The sequence below is a fragment of the Benincasa hispida genome, chromosome 10 (assembly GCF_027475165.1).
Source record: "Benincasa hispida cultivar pf3 chromosome 10, pf3_genome.v1.1, whole genome shotgun sequence".
Lineage (NCBI taxonomy): Eukaryota > Viridiplantae > Streptophyta > Magnoliopsida > Cucurbitales > Cucurbitaceae > Benincasa > Benincasa hispida.
In genome coordinates, this window is record NC_143487.1 from 36,821,390 (window position 1) to 36,839,895 (window position 18,506).

Sequence of the window (18,506 nt, forward strand, 5' to 3'; positions counted from 1 at the left end):
TTTGTATTATTGTGTTTAGCACAGATGTTTAGGACTTTCAATCTAGTTTGATCCTATAGATCGTGGTCAATTCAAAATCCTGAAAATAGAAATAGGTTCTTTCTTCTTGATCATTAATCATCTTTCAACCCAAATTTGTTTAATTTTTTTGGAGTTGTCTATCATTTTGTTAACAAGAGTTATTCGTATTATTGTTGTGAGACTTCACCTTGGATAAGAGAAGTTTTCAAACATAATTGAGATAGTTCTCTTTATCTTCCCTTATTGTGGGGATTCACGATAAGGATTTTTTTTTAATGTTTTTTTTGAAGACTTTTAGATCTAGCTCAGGTTATTATCACTTATTTCTTTAATTATGAACTTGCATTAATGAAAATTAAATGGAAACCAAATTTCCCCTCCCTATTTACTCTATATATTCGCAATTGATGGGGGATAACAAATGAAAGGCAAACATAGAAGCCAAAGAAGAAAAGAAAAGAAAAGAAAAAATAAACAAAAAAAAGCATGGAAAACCTTATGCTTTATCTCTTTCTTTCTCTAATCATATTCATATCAGCTCTCAAATTCCTTGTGAAACCCTCCATAAACCTTCCCCCAAGTCCCCCCTTTTCTCTCCCAATCATAGGCCATCTCTATCTCCTAAAACGCCCCATCCATCAAACCCTTCAAAAGCTTTCCAAGAAATATGGCCATGTCTTCTCTCTCCGCTTAGGCTCTCAACTCGTTGTCGTCGTTTCTTCTCCTTCCGCCGTCAAGGAATGCTTCACAGTGAATGATATCACTCTGGCAAATCGGCCGCAGACCAACATTACCAAGCACTTGACTTACAACAACACGATCTTCTCAGCATCCTCTTATGGTGACCATTGGCGAGACCTCCGCCGAATTAGCACCATAGAGATTTTCTCAACTACTCGCCTTAATATGTTCTTGGAGATTAGGAAGGACGAAATCAAACGCTTACTTGGTAAGTTGTGTGGCATTTCAAGTGATGACTTTGCGAGTGTTGAGATGGGATCTATGTTTTCCAAGTTGTCGTCTAATATTGTGATGCGAATGGTGACGGGGAAAAGGTTTTATGGAGAGGATGTGTTGGATGCAGAACAAGCAAAGGAATTTAGAGATATTGTGAAACAAGTTATGGAAAATTGTGGGAGTTACGATTCAAGTTCTATACTTTTGTTGAATTGGATTGATATAACTGGTTATGAGAAGAGGATAATAGAACTTGGACAACGAAACGATCAATTTTTGCAAGGGTTGATTGATGAGCATAGGAATCAAAAGGAGGAAGGTAGAAATACTATGATTGATCATTTACTTTCCTTGCAAGAATCCCAACTTGATTGTATGAGTGATCAAGTTATTAAAGGACTTATAATGGTGGGTTTGAATCTCTCTCTTAATTATTATAGAACTTATAACTCTATTTGGTAACGAGTTTGTTTTTAATTTTATATTTATTTCTTTCCGTTTTTAATTATAATTTCACATTGGTTAAAGAAGAAACACTTAATTTTTAGCAAAAATCTAAAACAAAAAAAAAGTTTTTGGAAACTACTTCCTTTAGTTTTTAAAATTTGACTTGATTTTTGAAAAATTGGTTGAAAATGAATAATGCTCCAAACATAAAAATTTATAGATAGATGTATTGCTTTTAAGCTCAGTTTTTAAAAAACAAAAGCAAAAAGACAAATGATTACCGCACATGAGACTTTAATTTTTAGTATTTAGATTTTTAAAATTGTGCTGTATTTTCTTATAATAACTCCTTGATTTTGGTTTTCATCTTTCCTACCCATATATTTCCTACAACAAAATTTTGAAAATTAATGTCCCATTTAATAAACAGTTTATTATTTGTTTTATTTCAATTTTTTTAAAATTTATGCCTACGATAATCACTACTTCACCTATAGTTTCCTTGTTTTTTTTATTCACTTCTTAAATTTGTTTAAAATCGAAATTCTCCCATTTTATAGCCATATGGAAATTCGAAATTAACTTTTTGAAATTAAAAATAGCTAGTCATATTTTACAGCCATTTGTTTGAGAAAATTAAGCTTATAAACCCTAATTTCTCCTCTTTATTAATGTTGTCTAATTTGGACAATGTACTTAAAAGTCAAACCAAATTTTAAAAACTAAAGAAAATTATTTTTAGATTTTGACTAATAATTAAGGCCCCGTCTAGTAACTATTTGGTGTTTTTATTTTTAAAAATTAATTCTATATCATCTACCTTTCTTATAATAATTTACATTTTTTATAACTATAATGATTGAATTCTTAGTCAAATTCCAAAAACAGAAACAACCTTTTGAAAGCTATTTTTTATTCGTTCTCAAAATTTGGCTTGGATTTTTAAATCATTCATGAAAAGTAGATAACGAGGTGAAAGTTGTGTCTATAGGCTTATTTTTTTTTAAAAAAAAGTACAAAATGATTACCAAACGAGTCATAAATATTTCATTAAAGAAAAAAGTGAAAACCTTATGAAAAATCATGAAGAAAATAAGCATAACTTTCAAAATATAAAACTAAAAACGAAATAATTATTAGATAGGATCATATAGTATTCGACGGTTGATGTTTATTTTTTAAATTCTGCCTAAACTTCAAAAGCCTTAACTAGGAAATTGGAAAACTTACCAAAAACTCGTGTGGAAACAAGCATGGTTTGATGCATTATTCTCTTATATAATTTGATCCTATGGTGATTGGTGCAGGTAATATTACTTGCAGGCACTGACACAGTAGCTGTGACTATGGAATGGGCGTTGTCCCATTTGCTCAACAATCCTGATGTGCTAAACAATGCTAGGATTGAGTTAGACTCAATAGTTGGACAAGGGCAATTAGTTGATGAATCTGATTTGTCAAAATTGAGTTATTTACAGGGAATAATCTACGAGACCCTACGATTAAACCCAGCAGCTCCTTTACTAGTGCCACATTATGCATCTAAAAATTGTTCGATAGCGGGCTACGAAATCCCCCGCGATACGATGATTTTGATAAATGCTTGGGCAATACATAGAGATCCAAACATATGGGAAGATGCAACTACATTTGAACCTAAAAGATATAAGAATCGCAACGTAGATGAGTTATTATACAAGCTAATACCTTTCGGTGTCGGGCGGAGAGCTTGCCCTGGTGTGGGAATGGCTCATCGTGTGGTTGGCTTGGCTTTGGCGTCGTTGATTCAATGCTTTGAATGGAAGAGAGTGAATAGGGAGCTGGTTGACATGGCTGAGGGTGTTGGACTAACAATGCCTAGAGCACATCCATTGCAAGCCATGTGTAAATCCCGACCTATCATGGAAAGGGTTTTCATTTGATAGTTCACAATTATGAAAGACCATATGTTTGAACAAAATTAATAAGAAAGATATGATCAATTACCTTGCACCACTCAACTAAACGTTCTTCTTCTTCTTTTTTTTTTTTTTTTTTCAAGTGTTTGAGTTGTAGTGTATTGGAACAATAATGATTTGAGTGCATATTAATATTGTAAAAGTGAAAATTTCATGTTTTAAAACGTTATGGGACTGCGATCGGAGTTTTCATATTACCTAGGAGAGGGGAAGTATCATGGGTATATGTTAAGTTACAGTTGATAAGTATGAAATATACAAGTTTGATGAAAAATCAGACTTTGGGTTTTGGAATGTGAAGATCAAAGTCATCTTGGGACAACAGAAAGCCATAAGGCACCCCAAGACCCTTCAATTTTACTTGACACTATGACAAAAGAAGAAAAAGATACTATGAAATCAGCGATCAGGGATAGTGTGTTAAGACAGGTCATAGGAAGACGAACATCTTAAAAGATTTGGAACAAGTTGAATTGAGTTATATGTTTTCAAACTTTTGACAAATAAGATGTATTTGAGGCAAATGTTTTTCACTTTTAAGATGGACTCATGACAGATCTTAATAAAGAACCTGTATATATTCTTTTGAATTCAGTACCAGAAAACTACCAAGAAGTCGAAACAACATTGAAATATGGCAGAGGGTCAACATAAAATGAAATGAAAATGAAGAAAAAAATGGAATTTAAAGAACCCTCTCCCGACATAACATCAAAGCGTCAGGATCGGGGGTCTTTCCTGACGTTACGTTAGGCTAACATCAAGAAATCTTTGTTCAAATTTTTTTCTAAACAAAGTGGCGAGAGAGACAATTTTTTTTTTTAAGAAAACAACTTTTCTCTATGCCTAAATTTTGACATCGGGAGACGAGTTTTTACAACACGCTACGTTATACTAGCATCGGCAAGTCCTTGTTCGACCTTTTGTTTTTCAGATAAAGGGCAGAATATACAAAATAATAATAATAATAATAATAATTGGCAACCAACTTTTATGGCACGTCTTTCATCATCAAGAGAGGGGTTTTTGTCCGACATTATTCTAACATAGTGTGACAAGTACCTATTCAATTTTTTTTCTCAAATAGAGGAGAGGAAAGGCAAATAGCTTTTGCAAAAAACTTTTGCTGACACCTAGATTTTTGGCATCGGTATAAACAGTCTTTCCCATTGGCATGGAGGTGGCATTGGAAAAGACCATGAAAACATCATTGGGATAAAGTTCAGATGAATGACTCTATTACCAATAATTCAGGGTAAAGTGAACATATCTGAAATTCGATATTTTTTAGGCATATTATGTTTAAGTTCAGTAGATACATTCTTATTTACCACACCCATTCCCTATCATTATCTATCTTCTTCTTGGTGCACAGTTCCTTGAGGAACTTAGCATACTTTGCAATCTGCTCAATAGCGCTCAAGAGGGGAATGTTTATCTCAACCTTTTTAAACATCGTGATCAACTCCTCGTCCATATGTTCTTGTTTTGGTCTTGCTAGCTTACTAGGAAACGGAGCTTTAGGAATATATGTTCAACAAAAGGTGAGGAAGAGTACTTACCTTACGGGTAGACGGGCAGGCCTTGGATTTACCCTCATTTTTCTCAACTTCTTCGTTGGACTTACCAGGCGGAGGTGTGTTTTCTGAAGAGATCATAGGTGATGGAAGCTCCTTACCATTCCTAAGTGTGATGGCACTCACATTGGCATGGTCTGGCTGGGCAGGTAGCTTCCTTGAACCCTTGTTCTCTATTTGACTCACTGCAACAGCTAATTGTGTGATCTGAGCGCCAAGATTTGACATACTCGCCCTGGTTTCTTGCTGATATGCCTTGGTGTCCTGTGATAATTAGAGAAAGTCCTTTTGCAGCTACTGGATTTCCTGTTGAAATTTTAAGGAGTTGCCAGCCAATGATTTGACGATGTCTTCTAAAGACATACATGAGAAAGATGACGACAGTTGATTTGAATGATTGGAATTGTCATGTCCTTGTCCTTGGCCTCGACCTCCCCATTTGAGGTTAGGGGGATCATGCCAGCCTGGATTGTATACTAGGGCATGAGGGTTGTATTTCCTCTGGTACCCCCAACTGGATTGACTTGGGCTTGAGGACATGCTTCAAAGGCTGTCCTACTACTCCACAGGCCCCACAAGATTTTACTTGGGCAACTCCTCCTTGGACCATCTGCATCACAAGAGTAGTTAAGTTAGAAATTTTAGTTTTCAATTCCTTAATCTCAGAACTAACAATTAAATCAGATTCAGTAGCCTTGGTTCCAAAATTTTGGTTTTTTTAAGGCATGCGTGAAATTAATTCTTGGGCTTCCCTAGGTATCTTATCAACAAGAGCACCTCTAGCTGCTAAGTCAATGGAGTTCCTGTCACTGGCAAGCAAACCACTATAGAAATATTGAATTAATAATTTGTCAGAAATCTAGTTATGGGGAAAGCTAGCACATAAACATTTGTATCGTTCTCAATATTCTGACAAAGACTCACCAACAAATTGTTTGGGCTTTAGAAGCCGAATTTTTTTTTTTCAAGAACTTTCTTTTTAAGCTCATTCAGTTATTGGCCCTTGAACTAAGTAATATAACTAATCCTTAGCATTGTCCTATAATGAAAAAGAAACGCCCTAAGGTTCAATCATTTATGTGTTTGCGAGTGGTTCTCCCCTTCATTCTCTCTGAAGGTAGACAATAGATTGATCAGCACTAGCTTGAGTTTGAACGGTATGGTGGTCGATTGAAATACGATGCATAGGGGCTGCTGGACCATGTTAGGGTCAGCCAGCTCCCTTAGAGTTTTCACACGAACTTCTTCTCACATTGCTCTTATTGTATCGTCAACAACTTGTTGAATTCGTTCTTTTGGTATTTCTCCTTTACGCTTCCTTCGTATTCTCCTCTCCTCCCAGTCAATATCTGTAATAAAAATTAAGTTTGCACTCCCAGAGGAGCAAGTCATAAACCAAAGGCAAGCAATACACATAATCTTTTATTTTTTTTATATGTATATATAAATGAAATTCAAAAAATCTCCTAGGCTATTTGCCAAGTCTCTCCAACAACAACGCCAAATTTGTTCGAACTGTGGGAAGGCATTGTTGTAAATGCCCCTGGCCCGAGCAAAGAAAGATAATATTCGTCGATCCAAGACTGTACCATAAATGCAGTATAGTGGTAAGGTCAGGTGAATCCACAGAGAGACTAATGATCAACTAGGATTATTTAAAGATTCCACATGAGAATGGAGGGTTTGTTGGTTTTCTGTAAAATAAATTGACAATCAAACAGAAAACGTGGCTATATTTTATATCATTAGGCACTAGTTAATTTTACTAATTTTGTGAACCCTTCAACCTATTCGAAAATCTAATAGTCCAGTTAGCCAATTGTGATAAAAATCAAACTAACACTAATTCAATTATTAACTCTTCTTTCTTAGTGACATACAAGTTAAAACTGAATTGCAATACAGCAGTGTTCAATCGTTGAGACATGCTACAAATTAGAAAAGTCATATCTTGTAGCATGATTAATTGGGAAAGATTATACTAGGGCATACATGAGTTTGGCCAGAAAAAGTCTAGACCCTAAACATGTGATCCTAACACGTGCAACTAAATCAATCAATATTGCATAGGCTATGATGATATTGCAAACAAGAACTTCGATAAATTAATTTGTCATATCAATTCATTGAAACTCTATTAAAACTAACACAAATCCACCCAAAGAGTTCACAACAATTAAGTAAATTTAACCAGCAATATCCTTCAAGAATTGAGACATACAAACAATCCAAAGAGAATTTACCTAGCGTCTAAAAGGCATATCAAAATTTCAATGATTGGTTCAGAAACGAGGCTAACTATGGAAAACTTATAGTACTATCACAATTATAATCAAAAGAATTATATTAATGATATTGGTAATATGACTTAGGTAGATATTAGTGATGTCACTTATAGTACTATCACTAAAAACTTAAAATATTGATCTTTGAAAGTATAGTTTCCTTTCAAAGTTGATATATATTTATAAAAGTCTATCTATTGATAGCCACTACTAGCTTTAAGTGCTTATATTTAAAGGTTGATTGCAATTGATGATAGTGTATCAATTATGGCCACTGATAGCTGATAGAAAATTGAAAGATAATATTTCAAGTGTTAATGTTTCAAGGTTGTATTAATATTTCTCAATTTGAAGTTATCACTAATAGCAGTTATTAGTGATAGTAATTGATGGTAGCTAACTGATAGGTTCTATCAATGATAGTTTTCAATTTGAGAAAAGCAAAAAAAAAAAAAAAAGCACACGAAATGGTGACTAGTCATGGACTTTTTAGTCTTTTGCTAGTATAACTATCATTGATAGCCGCTATCGGTGATATTTGATCTTAATTTTGTACCATATTCCTAATATATTTATCCTTATGCTACATCTTTTATTATTTTTTACCTGATTATTATTTGGGCAACCAACCTTAAAGTTTTTATTTATATTTGATTACTGAAAAAAGAATTGTGTAAGAACTGGACAAATAAGAGAAAAATAAGAGTATCTATATGAACAAATTGAGGATATATATCTATATAATTTGTTTTAATTTTTTTTTTTTTTTAACTAAAAAAGGCCAAACAGATCATTATACTAATGCTATACTAACAATACGGTCATATTTTTTTTAAAGGTTATGAGTATCAATGCAACTTTTGAAACTTTAAAGTTATTTTTGCAATAGGGTATTAACAATTTCTGTTCATACACTAACAATAAGAGTATTTTTTTTTTTAACCTTTTGTAAGTTTAAATGTATTGTTGAAACTTTTAAAAGTTTGGGGTATTTTTAAAACAAAATACTAATAGATTTCGTCCAAAACTAACGATAATTGTATTTTGAATTTTTTGAAAAATTTTAAAAATATTTTTTAAACTTCTAAAAGTTTAGAGATATTTTTTTTTACACAAAATCCTACATTATTTATAATCTTGCAAACTTCTAAATAGTCTCAATGTGCACAACATAAGTTAAGTCACCAACCATACTCAATCTTCCTCGCATTATGAACAAAAATCAATAGGATAGACTTCACAATCCAAAAGATAAGTTATGTTTTAATTAACCATTGTAAATAAATGTTACCAATAATCATACATGGATGCATATATAAGAAAAATTAATTCTTGAAAGAGTATTTTCAGCTTAGAATACATATTCTATTTTATATTTTTAGATTCATTGAATTCAACTCATATATATTTGACAAACAACTTCGATTATGTTTTTAAATTTTTTTCCATATTTTGTAATATAGATAGTGCAAATTCTGAACACAACATTTTTAGTTTTCATTATATCTAGATTTTTAATTTTAAAATTTTAAATTGCATAATTATATTAAATAGAGATAATAACATTTAAAAAGTACAATATGTCTTGTTATAAACACAATTTTTTTTAAAAAAAGATATAATATGAATTATTTAATATATTCGAAATTATATATTATTACAAATAATAATTGTATAATTTTTAAAACATAAATCTTATTGATAAATTAATTAATAATAATTTATTGTCAATTAAATTTTAGTGGTAACAATAACTAGTTTTATGATCTATAAATAACATAGTATCTGAGTTTAAACAATTGTTTAGAATACAATTTTTTAATATGTTACAAAAGACATATTTGAAAACATGAAATACGACTCTATTTTCATTTAACCTTTTGATTTTAAATTTTGTGATTTAAAAGCAAGCTCAAGCATAGTTCAGATTTTGTAGGCCATATGTTCAACTCGTTGGCTGTTATTTTTTATAAATATTATAAGAAATTAATAAAGGTTGAAAATTTTCGAATTACTTTGCTAAAAATATCAGTGAATCGTAACATAGTGTGTAATATATGAGTTGTTAGAATGTAGTTTTTATTTCTGTTTTGAACACATATCGCAAATGTTTAGCTAACGAAAACGTATTAGAGCCAAAATATTGTGCTGCATATAGAAAAGATTAACCAAACACATAATTGCTCCAACTTAACAAGTGTTAAAATGACTTTACACCCAACTCCCTAATTCTTCTAGCAAGTAAAGAAGTATTTTAACTTTTAATGGCAAAATAAAGGTGTTGAAAACTTATTAGGACAATCGTGTCATCTATTCTAGTTGGCATGTGCCACTAAAGGAACACATCTTACCACGAAAAGTGTTTTTATTAAGAATCAACAAATAAATATAAACAGAAAACATAAACAATAAGAATCAACACAAAAATTTACGTGATTCATTAATAGTATGTTAGCTATATTTATGGAGCAGAGAAATAATTGTTTATTATAGAGAAATATTCATAATACAAAATAGTGGCATGTATAAGGTTAGAGGATTTATATAGTACATTTCTCTAAATTTTAGGGTCATAAACATAAATAACGCAAAGATGGAAGATACGTAAATAACTTAGATTGTTGGAGCGCCATATATCAAATTTTAGGGTCATAAATAGTGGTGTGCCAAGTTTATTGTCGTTGATGTAAAAGACTTGTTTGGCTTGAGTTGCAAAGATGAAGGGCTCATCTGTATACCAATAATGAGATGTATTTATTGACATGGACCCTAAATCTTGTCGTACTTTATTTTTCTTAGGTTCTGTGTCAAACCACTTACATTTGAAAAGGATCACACGTCTTCTATTGCTATATTCTAAGTCCAATACATCAACTAGTATACCATAGTAATTACATTCAATTCCTTCTGTTTCTCCAGGCACCATGATGCCACTATTTTGAGTTGATCTTTTATTGTCACGATCAATATAGTGAAAACAAATTCCATTGACAATGCAACCATTGTAGGAGCGGACTTGATTACAAGGACCAAGTGATATTGAGTAAAGATCATCAGATGCTTCTCTTCTTTGATGCAGTGAGTAAACCTATTAATACTTAATGGATTATTGGAACTCAATATTTTTTAACTCATTATTGATGTTCAAATATCTAATTGAAGAAGTATACTTACATGATCTTTGAACCAAGTAGGGAATTGTGATTGATGCCTTTGAGATAATTATGAAGTTGTGTCTGATCGAGTATGAATCAGTCTCAAATATTCCCTAGTCATAAATTTAACATTAGATATTATCAACTTTGAAAACCAAGGATATTAACTAAACATATAAGATCTGAAACATACCTATGATAAATATTATCTCTGTTGTTCAATACATACCAATGTGTCATTCTTTTCTCATTTTCAGTTAGCATCTTCGCAATTGACCCCCCTAATGGTCGTATATTTTGCTTAAACACATCAAAATCTCCACAACTTGGGCCATGGAGAATTGAATCCTCATTATGTGGGCCCCTATTGAATCTAGTTTCTATTCCAGATAGATACATGCAACAAAAAGTCAAAGATTCTTTCATGATAAATCCTTTTGCTATTAAACCCTTAGGACGGGCTTTATTTCTTACATATTGTTTCAAGGTTCGCAAGCTTCTCTCAATAGGCTACATCTAACTATACGTAATTGGACCAACAACCTTTGCTTCATAAGGCAAGTGAATAGCAAAATGAACCATTATATCAAAAGAAGTCGGCGGAAATTTTTTTTTCTAACTTACATAATATGAGTACAATATCTGATTGCAATCGGTCCAAGTCTATGACACATACTTCGCACATAAATCACGAAAAAACTTACATAACTCCACAATAGGTGTATACACATCCCTTCGTAAGTATGCTCAAACACCAATAGGAATAAGTCGCTAGAGTAGAATATGAGAGTCGTGCGTCTTTAATCCCCATATTTTTCCATTATTCACACAAAGACATCGTGATATATTTGAGGCAAACTCATCAGGAAACTTAACTGATTTCAAGAACTTACAAAAAAACTATCTTCTCACTCGTAGTAAAAGTATATGTTGCATGTGATTTTACAAATTTAGATCCTTCTTTTTGTAAGTGTAAGTCCTTTCGTATATTCAAATCTTCAAGGTCCAAAGGAGCATTTGTCATGTCTTTCTTTTTCCTTCAATATTCATCAAAGTCCCAAGCAAGCTATCGCATATGTTTTTTTCAATATGCATGACATCAAACTTATGTCGTAACATTAGCTTAAACGAGTATGGGAGCTCAAAAAATATACTTTTTTTGTCCAATTAATAGTCCTTTTTCTTTTCTTATCTCGTTTGGATGGATGCTTACTTAGTACTAGAAAGTTTAGTGCATTGACTTGTTCTAGGACCTCATCTCAATTCATTACAACGGGTAGAGGTCTACGCTCCAATTTAGTATCATGTTGCTTACTCTTATGCCAATTGTAGTTATCTGGAAGATAACGTCAATGACCCATGAAAGAGATTTTTCCTCTTATCTTAAACGACGATCTATCTTATTTACAAATGGGATATGCTTGATAACATTTGGTATTCCATCCTGACAAGTTCCCATATGCAGGAAAGTCATTAATGGTCTATAACAAACATGCACGTAACTGAAACTACCCCCACTCATGCAATCGTAAGTGCACAGACCATTATTCTATAACTCTTTCAACTCTTCAATCTGTGGTTGTAAATAGACGTCAATTTCCTTTCCAGTAGACTTTGGTCCTGGTATAAGTAAAGACACGAAAAAATTAGATTCCTTCATGCATTTCTATGATGGTAAATTGCAAGGAACAAGCATCATGGGCCACATGTTATATGCAATACTCATATTCACAAATGGATTAAATCCATCAGAAGCTAAGACTAATCGAACATTCCTTGGGTCTGAAGAAAATTCAGGAAAATCTCTATCAAAACATTTCCACCCTTCAGCATCAGCTGGATGTTGCAACACACCATTGGTTTCAACTTGTTTATCCTTATGTCATCGCATCTTAGAAGCAATGTGTTTTGATGAAAACATTCGCTTCAACCTCGGTATTAATGGAAAATGACGTAAAATTTTGTTTGAGATCTTCTTATTCTTGTCATCCTTTATTCTGTATCGAGACTCACCACACACTGGACAACTTTGACAATTAGAATATCTTTTCCAAAATAAAACACAGTCGTACTTGCAAGCATGAATATAATCATATCCTAGTCCTAGTTCACATAATTTCCTCTTGGCTTCATAAAAAGAACCAGGTATGAATGCACCAATTGGAAAGGCATCTTTCAACAAATCTAGTAACATATCAAAGGATTTGTTACTCCAATTATTTAGAACCTTAATATACATCAATCTCACCAAGAAGTTCAATGAGGAAAATTTTGTACAATTAGGGTACAACGGGTTACGTGCTTCATCCATCAACTCCTAAAAAATGTTTGAAGTATCCCTTTGTTCGATGTTATCAGGCATTTCATCTCCAAAGACTTCTTCATCTTCATCATATGCCCCTTCCCTCATCGGTCCTTGCAAATCATTTAAAAGATTGAACAACTCATCATCATTTTGTGCAGTAGGTTCTTCCCTTAATCCATCATCCGCTGAAGGAGCTAAAGGAGTCCTGACTCTTTGAAATTGAGCTAAATTTATCGGTTCTCCATGATAAATCCATTGACTATATGAAGGAGATATTCTATTAGCAAATAAATTTCGTTCTACTCCATCTCATGTTTGAGACATTGAATTATGAAAATTTTTACACGGGCATCTCGTTTTTCCCTCTCCATTTACATGACACTTTTCTACTTCCATGAATTTTGCAACTCCATCAATGTACTCTCTTGAGAATCTATCTCTAAGCTTAATCCAATCCTTATTCATCGTTGAACCAAATGAATAAAGCATGTCTAAGTTTTGGCTATATGAAGGAGATTTTCCATCATCTCTAAGTTTAGGCCTTTATGATGAGAACAAGAGAGAAATCACTATATTTCTAGTGTTCTTTCTTACTTTACAAAAGGATCGGTCTACATCAAGCATGTGACGAGAACATTAGTAAGGAAAAATGGTTAAATATTTCCATTTTCTAATTTTACTAGATTTTTTTTTAAACGGCTATTTACTAGAGATTTTTTAAATGATATGATATCAAATTTACATTTACCTAGCAACTTAAGTTTTTCGGATCAATCGATGATTTAACACTAGCAAATAAAATGTGTAAAATTTAGTTAATTTTCTTTAAACATCCTTAGCAATTTCATAAAACTTAAAGCATATTATATCCATAAAAAGGAAAGATTAAACTTCAATCTTAACAAATGAATCTCATGTACAAAATTAAAACCAAAATACAAAAATAATTCATCCTTCATTATATCCATCCATATACAAACCAAAGATAGAATAACAATTTCATTCATAAACAAATCTATATCCTAATTCGAATCTGAAACAAAATCATTTCAGAATAATAACACAAACACAACTTACAAATAAAATTTATTAGAAAAAAGCAAAGAGAAAAAGGACCAACCAGTGTGTGCGGTGGCGATAGTAGTGTGCGACAGTGTGCGTTGGCGTTCGGTATTGGAGTGGTGGCCGTTTGTGTAAAAAATGCAGGGAGAAAGGAAAAATAATAGGAAAATGAGGGAAAATTTTAATCAGTGGGGGACTTAAAGGAAGTGAAACGAAATGGGAGGGGAGGGTAAGCGACTGAAAATCGAAGAAAAAAAGAAAAAATCAACAGCAATGGAAGTGGGGACAAAAAGGGAAGGGGAATGGTGGTGGCTAGGGGTGGAGGAAAAAGAATGGGAAGGACGGAGGGGAGAGGGTGGGGGGAAAAGAAAGGGAGGGAAGTAGGGGAATGGGTGGGGGACGGGAGGGGAGGTCGGACGGAGAGGGGAGGAGGCTCGGCTAGGGGAGAAAGAAAGGGAGGGGAGGGGGCTAGGGGTGGGGGAAAAAGAATTGGAGGGACGGAGGGGAGGCCGGACGGAGAGGGGAGGGGGCTCGGCTGGGGGAGAAAGAAAGGGAGGGACAGAGGAAAAGAGAAGAGAAAGAAGAAGGTGGGGGTCGACCGGAGGGGAAAAGAGAAGAAAAACGAAAAAAAAAAGAGGAGTGGGTCGGCCGGAAAAAGACAAGAGAAAGAAGAAGGGGGAGTGGGTCGACCGAAGGGGAGAAAAAAGAAGAAAAATGGGAAAAAAAAAAAGGAGTGGGTCCGCCCGAAAATGAGAAGAGAAAGGAGAAGGGGGAAAATAGAAGGAGAAAGGAAAAATAAAAAGAAAGGAAAAAATTAGGAGGAAAAGAAAAGTGGGGGAAAAGAGAATGAGGTTTTTTAAGACTTTTCCCCACACATATTTTTGTCAAGAAAAGTTTCAATTTTGGTCGGCATATTTTTTATAAAAAAATGTGCACGTTACTCTATTTTGATCGACGCATTAAATTTTCGTCGAGATAAATACGCTTATACCAATGAAAATGAATGCGTCGACAAAAAAATATATCGAAACAGGTAAAAATTTTCGTAGTGAAGGCATTCAAATATATTACGATATGATCAAGATTAAATCATGAACATAAAATTTTCGTAGTGAAGGCATTCAAATATATTTGGATATCATCAAGATTAAATCATGAACATTTAAGAATAGGCCTTTTTTCTCCCTTGCCCTCAACCCCGATCTCCCGTGATTGGATAAATGGCTAAAATAAAAGTGTAACTTTTAAAAATGGCTAAAATGGTTATCTCTTGTAAAAAATGTCTAAACGACCCTATATTCTCCTACAATTCCTAACACTGTTGGTATTTGCAAATCAAATAGTAACAAATTTAAATATATGACAAAATAAAAATACAATAGAATAAAAAAAATATCAACGTTAATTGAACATACAAGAATAGCGAAAAATTAATTCTTGAAGTTATGGACAAAATGACAACACTCGGCTAGCTCATGAAGAAATCCTAAAAAAGTAAGTGAAATTTTGAGCTTAATGGCTGTTTGGAACTTCATATTGGATATATATATATATATAGGGAAAGAAAGTAAAAGTTTGGTGAAGATTTGAAACATAAAATGAATTTAATTATGTAGATCACATTCATTGTTTAGAAACTTTCAAATTGAATTGTAACTTCAAATTAAAATGATGTTTCATGTACAAATTTAATATATATGAAAGCTAAATTTATAGTTTTTTTAATTTGAATGAATTGTGTTTGATTTTTATCGATTAACAACTCAATTGAGTTAAGTTTGACAAATGTTATAATTTTTATATTTATTTGATTTTATTTTATAATTCGAAAGTTGCCAAGTTGCTAGCCTATAAATAGCAACTTGGTTCTTAATTTGTAGTATCTCATTCAAAATTGAAGAGATCTCTCCTTTATTTATTTCTTTCTTTTGTTCTTGAGTTGAGTTGAGAGCAAGTATCCAAAAGTTCTGCCAGATCCAGGTAGTTTGAGGTTGCAGTTCTACTGGAGTTAGTCATTGTATCCTGCTGAGACGATCATTGTAGTCTACTTGCAGCCCGTGCAAAGCGAAAATTTGTCTTCAGGACATTGCTTACCAGAAATGTGTCTCGACTACATTTTGAGTCTCCAAAGGTTTTGAAGTTCTATCAAGTTTTTTGTATTTTCATATCTAAGCTTTGTTACACTATCTGGCTTTCGTTTGAGTTTGAATATTATACATTAAAAGGAGAGAACTCTTCGATTTAGAATGAGATGCTACAAATAAATAACCAAGTTACTATTTATAGGTTTGCAACTTGGTAACCGTCCAAATTACAAAATAAAATCAAATAAATACAAAAATTCAATTGTCAAATTTAACTGAATTGAGTTGTTAATTGACAAAAATCAAACATAACTCATTCAAATTGAAAAAACTACAAATTTAACTTTCATACATATTAAATTTATATATGAAACATCATTTTAATTTGAAGTTTCAATTAAATTTGATAGTCTCTAAACAATGACTTTAATCTACAAAATTAAATTCATTTTATGTTTCAAATCTTCACCAAACTTTCACTTTTTTTCACTATATATATCCAATAATCTCCCACATAAAAGAGCCAGAGACATTCAAGGCATCGCTCATTGTCAAACCTCATACTGAAAAACTAGAGAAATTTAAGGAAGACAATTTCAAGAGATGGAAATAGAAGATGATCTTCTATCTTACCGCACTGAGTCTTGTTCATATTTTAAAGAAAATTGTCCAATTACCCTTCCAAAAGTTGTAACTCCTGAAACAGAAGCTGCAAAACAAGCATGGATGCATTCAGGCTTCCTATGTCATAATTATATACTTAATGGTCTTGAAGACCCTTTGTATAATTTCTACTGCAATGCCTACAGTACATCAAAACTATTGTAGGAGGCATTAGACAAGAAGTACATGCTGGAAGATGCTGGTACTAAGAAATTTCTTATGAATAAATTTTTAGATTATAAGATGGCTTATACCATGTCGGTAGTCAATCAGAAGGAAGAATTAAAAATTATCATTAGTTATCTGCAAAGTGAAGGATTGAATATCGATGAGCCATTCTATGTTGCTGCTGTTATTGAGAAGTTGCCTCCTACCTAGAAGGACTTCAAATGATATCTCAAACAGAAGCAAAAGGAGTTATCCATTGAGAACCTCGTGGTAAAACTCTGTATAGAAGAGGATAACAAAAAAGAAGATAAGACACCACTAAAAGTTGAAGCCAAAGCTCACATTGCTGAAGCTTCAAAACATAAACCCAATAAGCAGAATTTCAAGAAGAAAAATGCATATCATGGGTCAAAGAATGATGCTACTACACTCAAGCCAATGTCATGGAAAATGACGATTTGGTTGCCATCATTTCTGGGGAAAATATGGCTTCAGACACCAAAGTTTGATCGATTGATACTGGTGCCACTAGGCACATTTGTAAGGACAAGTCATTGTTCATTACATATAAGAAGCTAGAGGGCAACAATAAGTTGTACATGGTAAATGTTTCAACTGCCTAGTGGAAGGCAAGGGAAAGGTCCTGTTGGAATGGACTTTTGAAAAGATACTTACCCTTAATGACCTATGACATGTGCTAGAGATTCGAAATGATCTTGTATTAGGAACCCTACTTAATAAAAATGGGTTCAAACTTGTATTTGAGTTAGATAAATTTATTCTGAAAAAAGGGATATATATGTTGGAAAAGACTATCTAAATGATGGCATGTTCAAACTTAATGTACTGGTACAAATGGCAAAGAATAATAATAATATCAAATCTTCTTCTTATATTATTGAGTTGTGTGATATTTGGCATTCTAGATTGGGCATGTCAATTATCGTTCTTTTAGTAGAATGGTAAGTTTAGGACTATTGCAAAAAAATTTAACATTGATAACAGGCACAAATGTGAAATTTGTGTTGAATCAAAGTTTACTAGAAAATCATTTTCATCTATAGAAATAAGCAATGGGTTACTTGATTTAATCCATGACATTTTATGTGACATGAAAAGTACTCCTACACGAGGTGGTAAGAGATACATTGTCACTTTCATTGATGGTTGTAGTAAATATTGCTATGTATATTTATTACATAGTAAAGATGAAAGCTTTAATGTTTTTAAAACATATAAGGGGAAGTTGAAAATCAACTTGAGAAGAAAGTCAAGGTGCTCAGATAGAGGTGGTGAATATAAATCATCATCGCTTTATGAATTATGTGAAGTTAATAGTATAATCCATCAAACTACAATACTTTATACACCACAGAAAAATGGTGTAGCTGAAAGAAAGAACCAAATATTAAAGAACATGATTAATTGCATGTTAGATAGTTCAGGTTTACCTCACAATTTGTGGAGGGAAGTTTTGCTGACAGCAAATTTTACACTAAAAGAATTCCACATAAGAAGACTAAAAAGTCGTCTAATAAAGTGTGGAATGGAAAGTTACCCTCATATAAAATGTTAAATTGTGGAGATATTTGGTAAAGGTACAAGTTCCTTTACCAAAAAGGACCAAACTTCGGCCTACGATAATGATTGTGTCTTTATAGGCTATACAATGCATAATGTCACTTATAGATCCATGGTTATTAAATAAAAAAAAAAAAAAAATCTGATACAAGAATAATACTATTAATGAAATCTATTGAAGCTGAATTTATTTGAGGATATTTCTCCTTTAAAGGAAGAAGAACATAAAATTATTGACATCAA

At 32.6% G+C, this 18,506-nt stretch overlaps 1 protein-coding gene and 1 long non-coding RNA gene across 2 annotated transcripts; one reads left to right on the forward strand and one right to left on the reverse strand.

Annotated features, from left to right (window-relative positions):
• The first annotated feature begins 429 nt into the window (after window positions 1-429).
• On the forward strand, window positions 430-3,417 carry LOC120089212 (cytochrome P450 81Q32-like). Its single transcript, XM_039046622.2, has 2 exons — window positions 430-1,386; window positions 2,733-3,417. Exons 1-2 carry the CDS (start codon window positions 508-510, stop codon window positions 3,345-3,347), a joined length of 1,494 nt encoding a protein of 497 aa, XP_038902550.1. The 5' UTR covers window positions 430-507; the 3' UTR covers window positions 3,348-3,417.
• Window positions 3,418-9,980: 6,563 nt separating this feature from the next.
• Window positions 9,981-14,531, reverse strand: LOC120088872 (uncharacterized). The gene is made up of 3 exons (XR_005485054.2): window positions 13,826-14,531; window positions 10,420-10,513; window positions 9,981-10,333 (listed from the first exon to the last, which is right to left on the reverse strand). It is a non-coding gene; the product is annotated as an uncharacterized LOC120088872 (long non-coding RNA).
• Between the last annotated feature and the right edge of the window lie 3,975 nt (window positions 14,532-18,506).

Bases quoted from the DNA above. Each gene is read 5' to 3' on its own strand.
- LOC120089212 (XM_039046622.2), top strand. From the start codon at position 508: ATGGAAAACCTTATGCTTTATCTCTTTCTTTCTCTAATCATATTCATA. The intron at 1,387-2,732 runs GTGGGTTTGAAT...TGATTGGTGCAG, and splicing joins TTATTAAAGGACTTATAATG to GTAATATTACTTGCAGGCAC.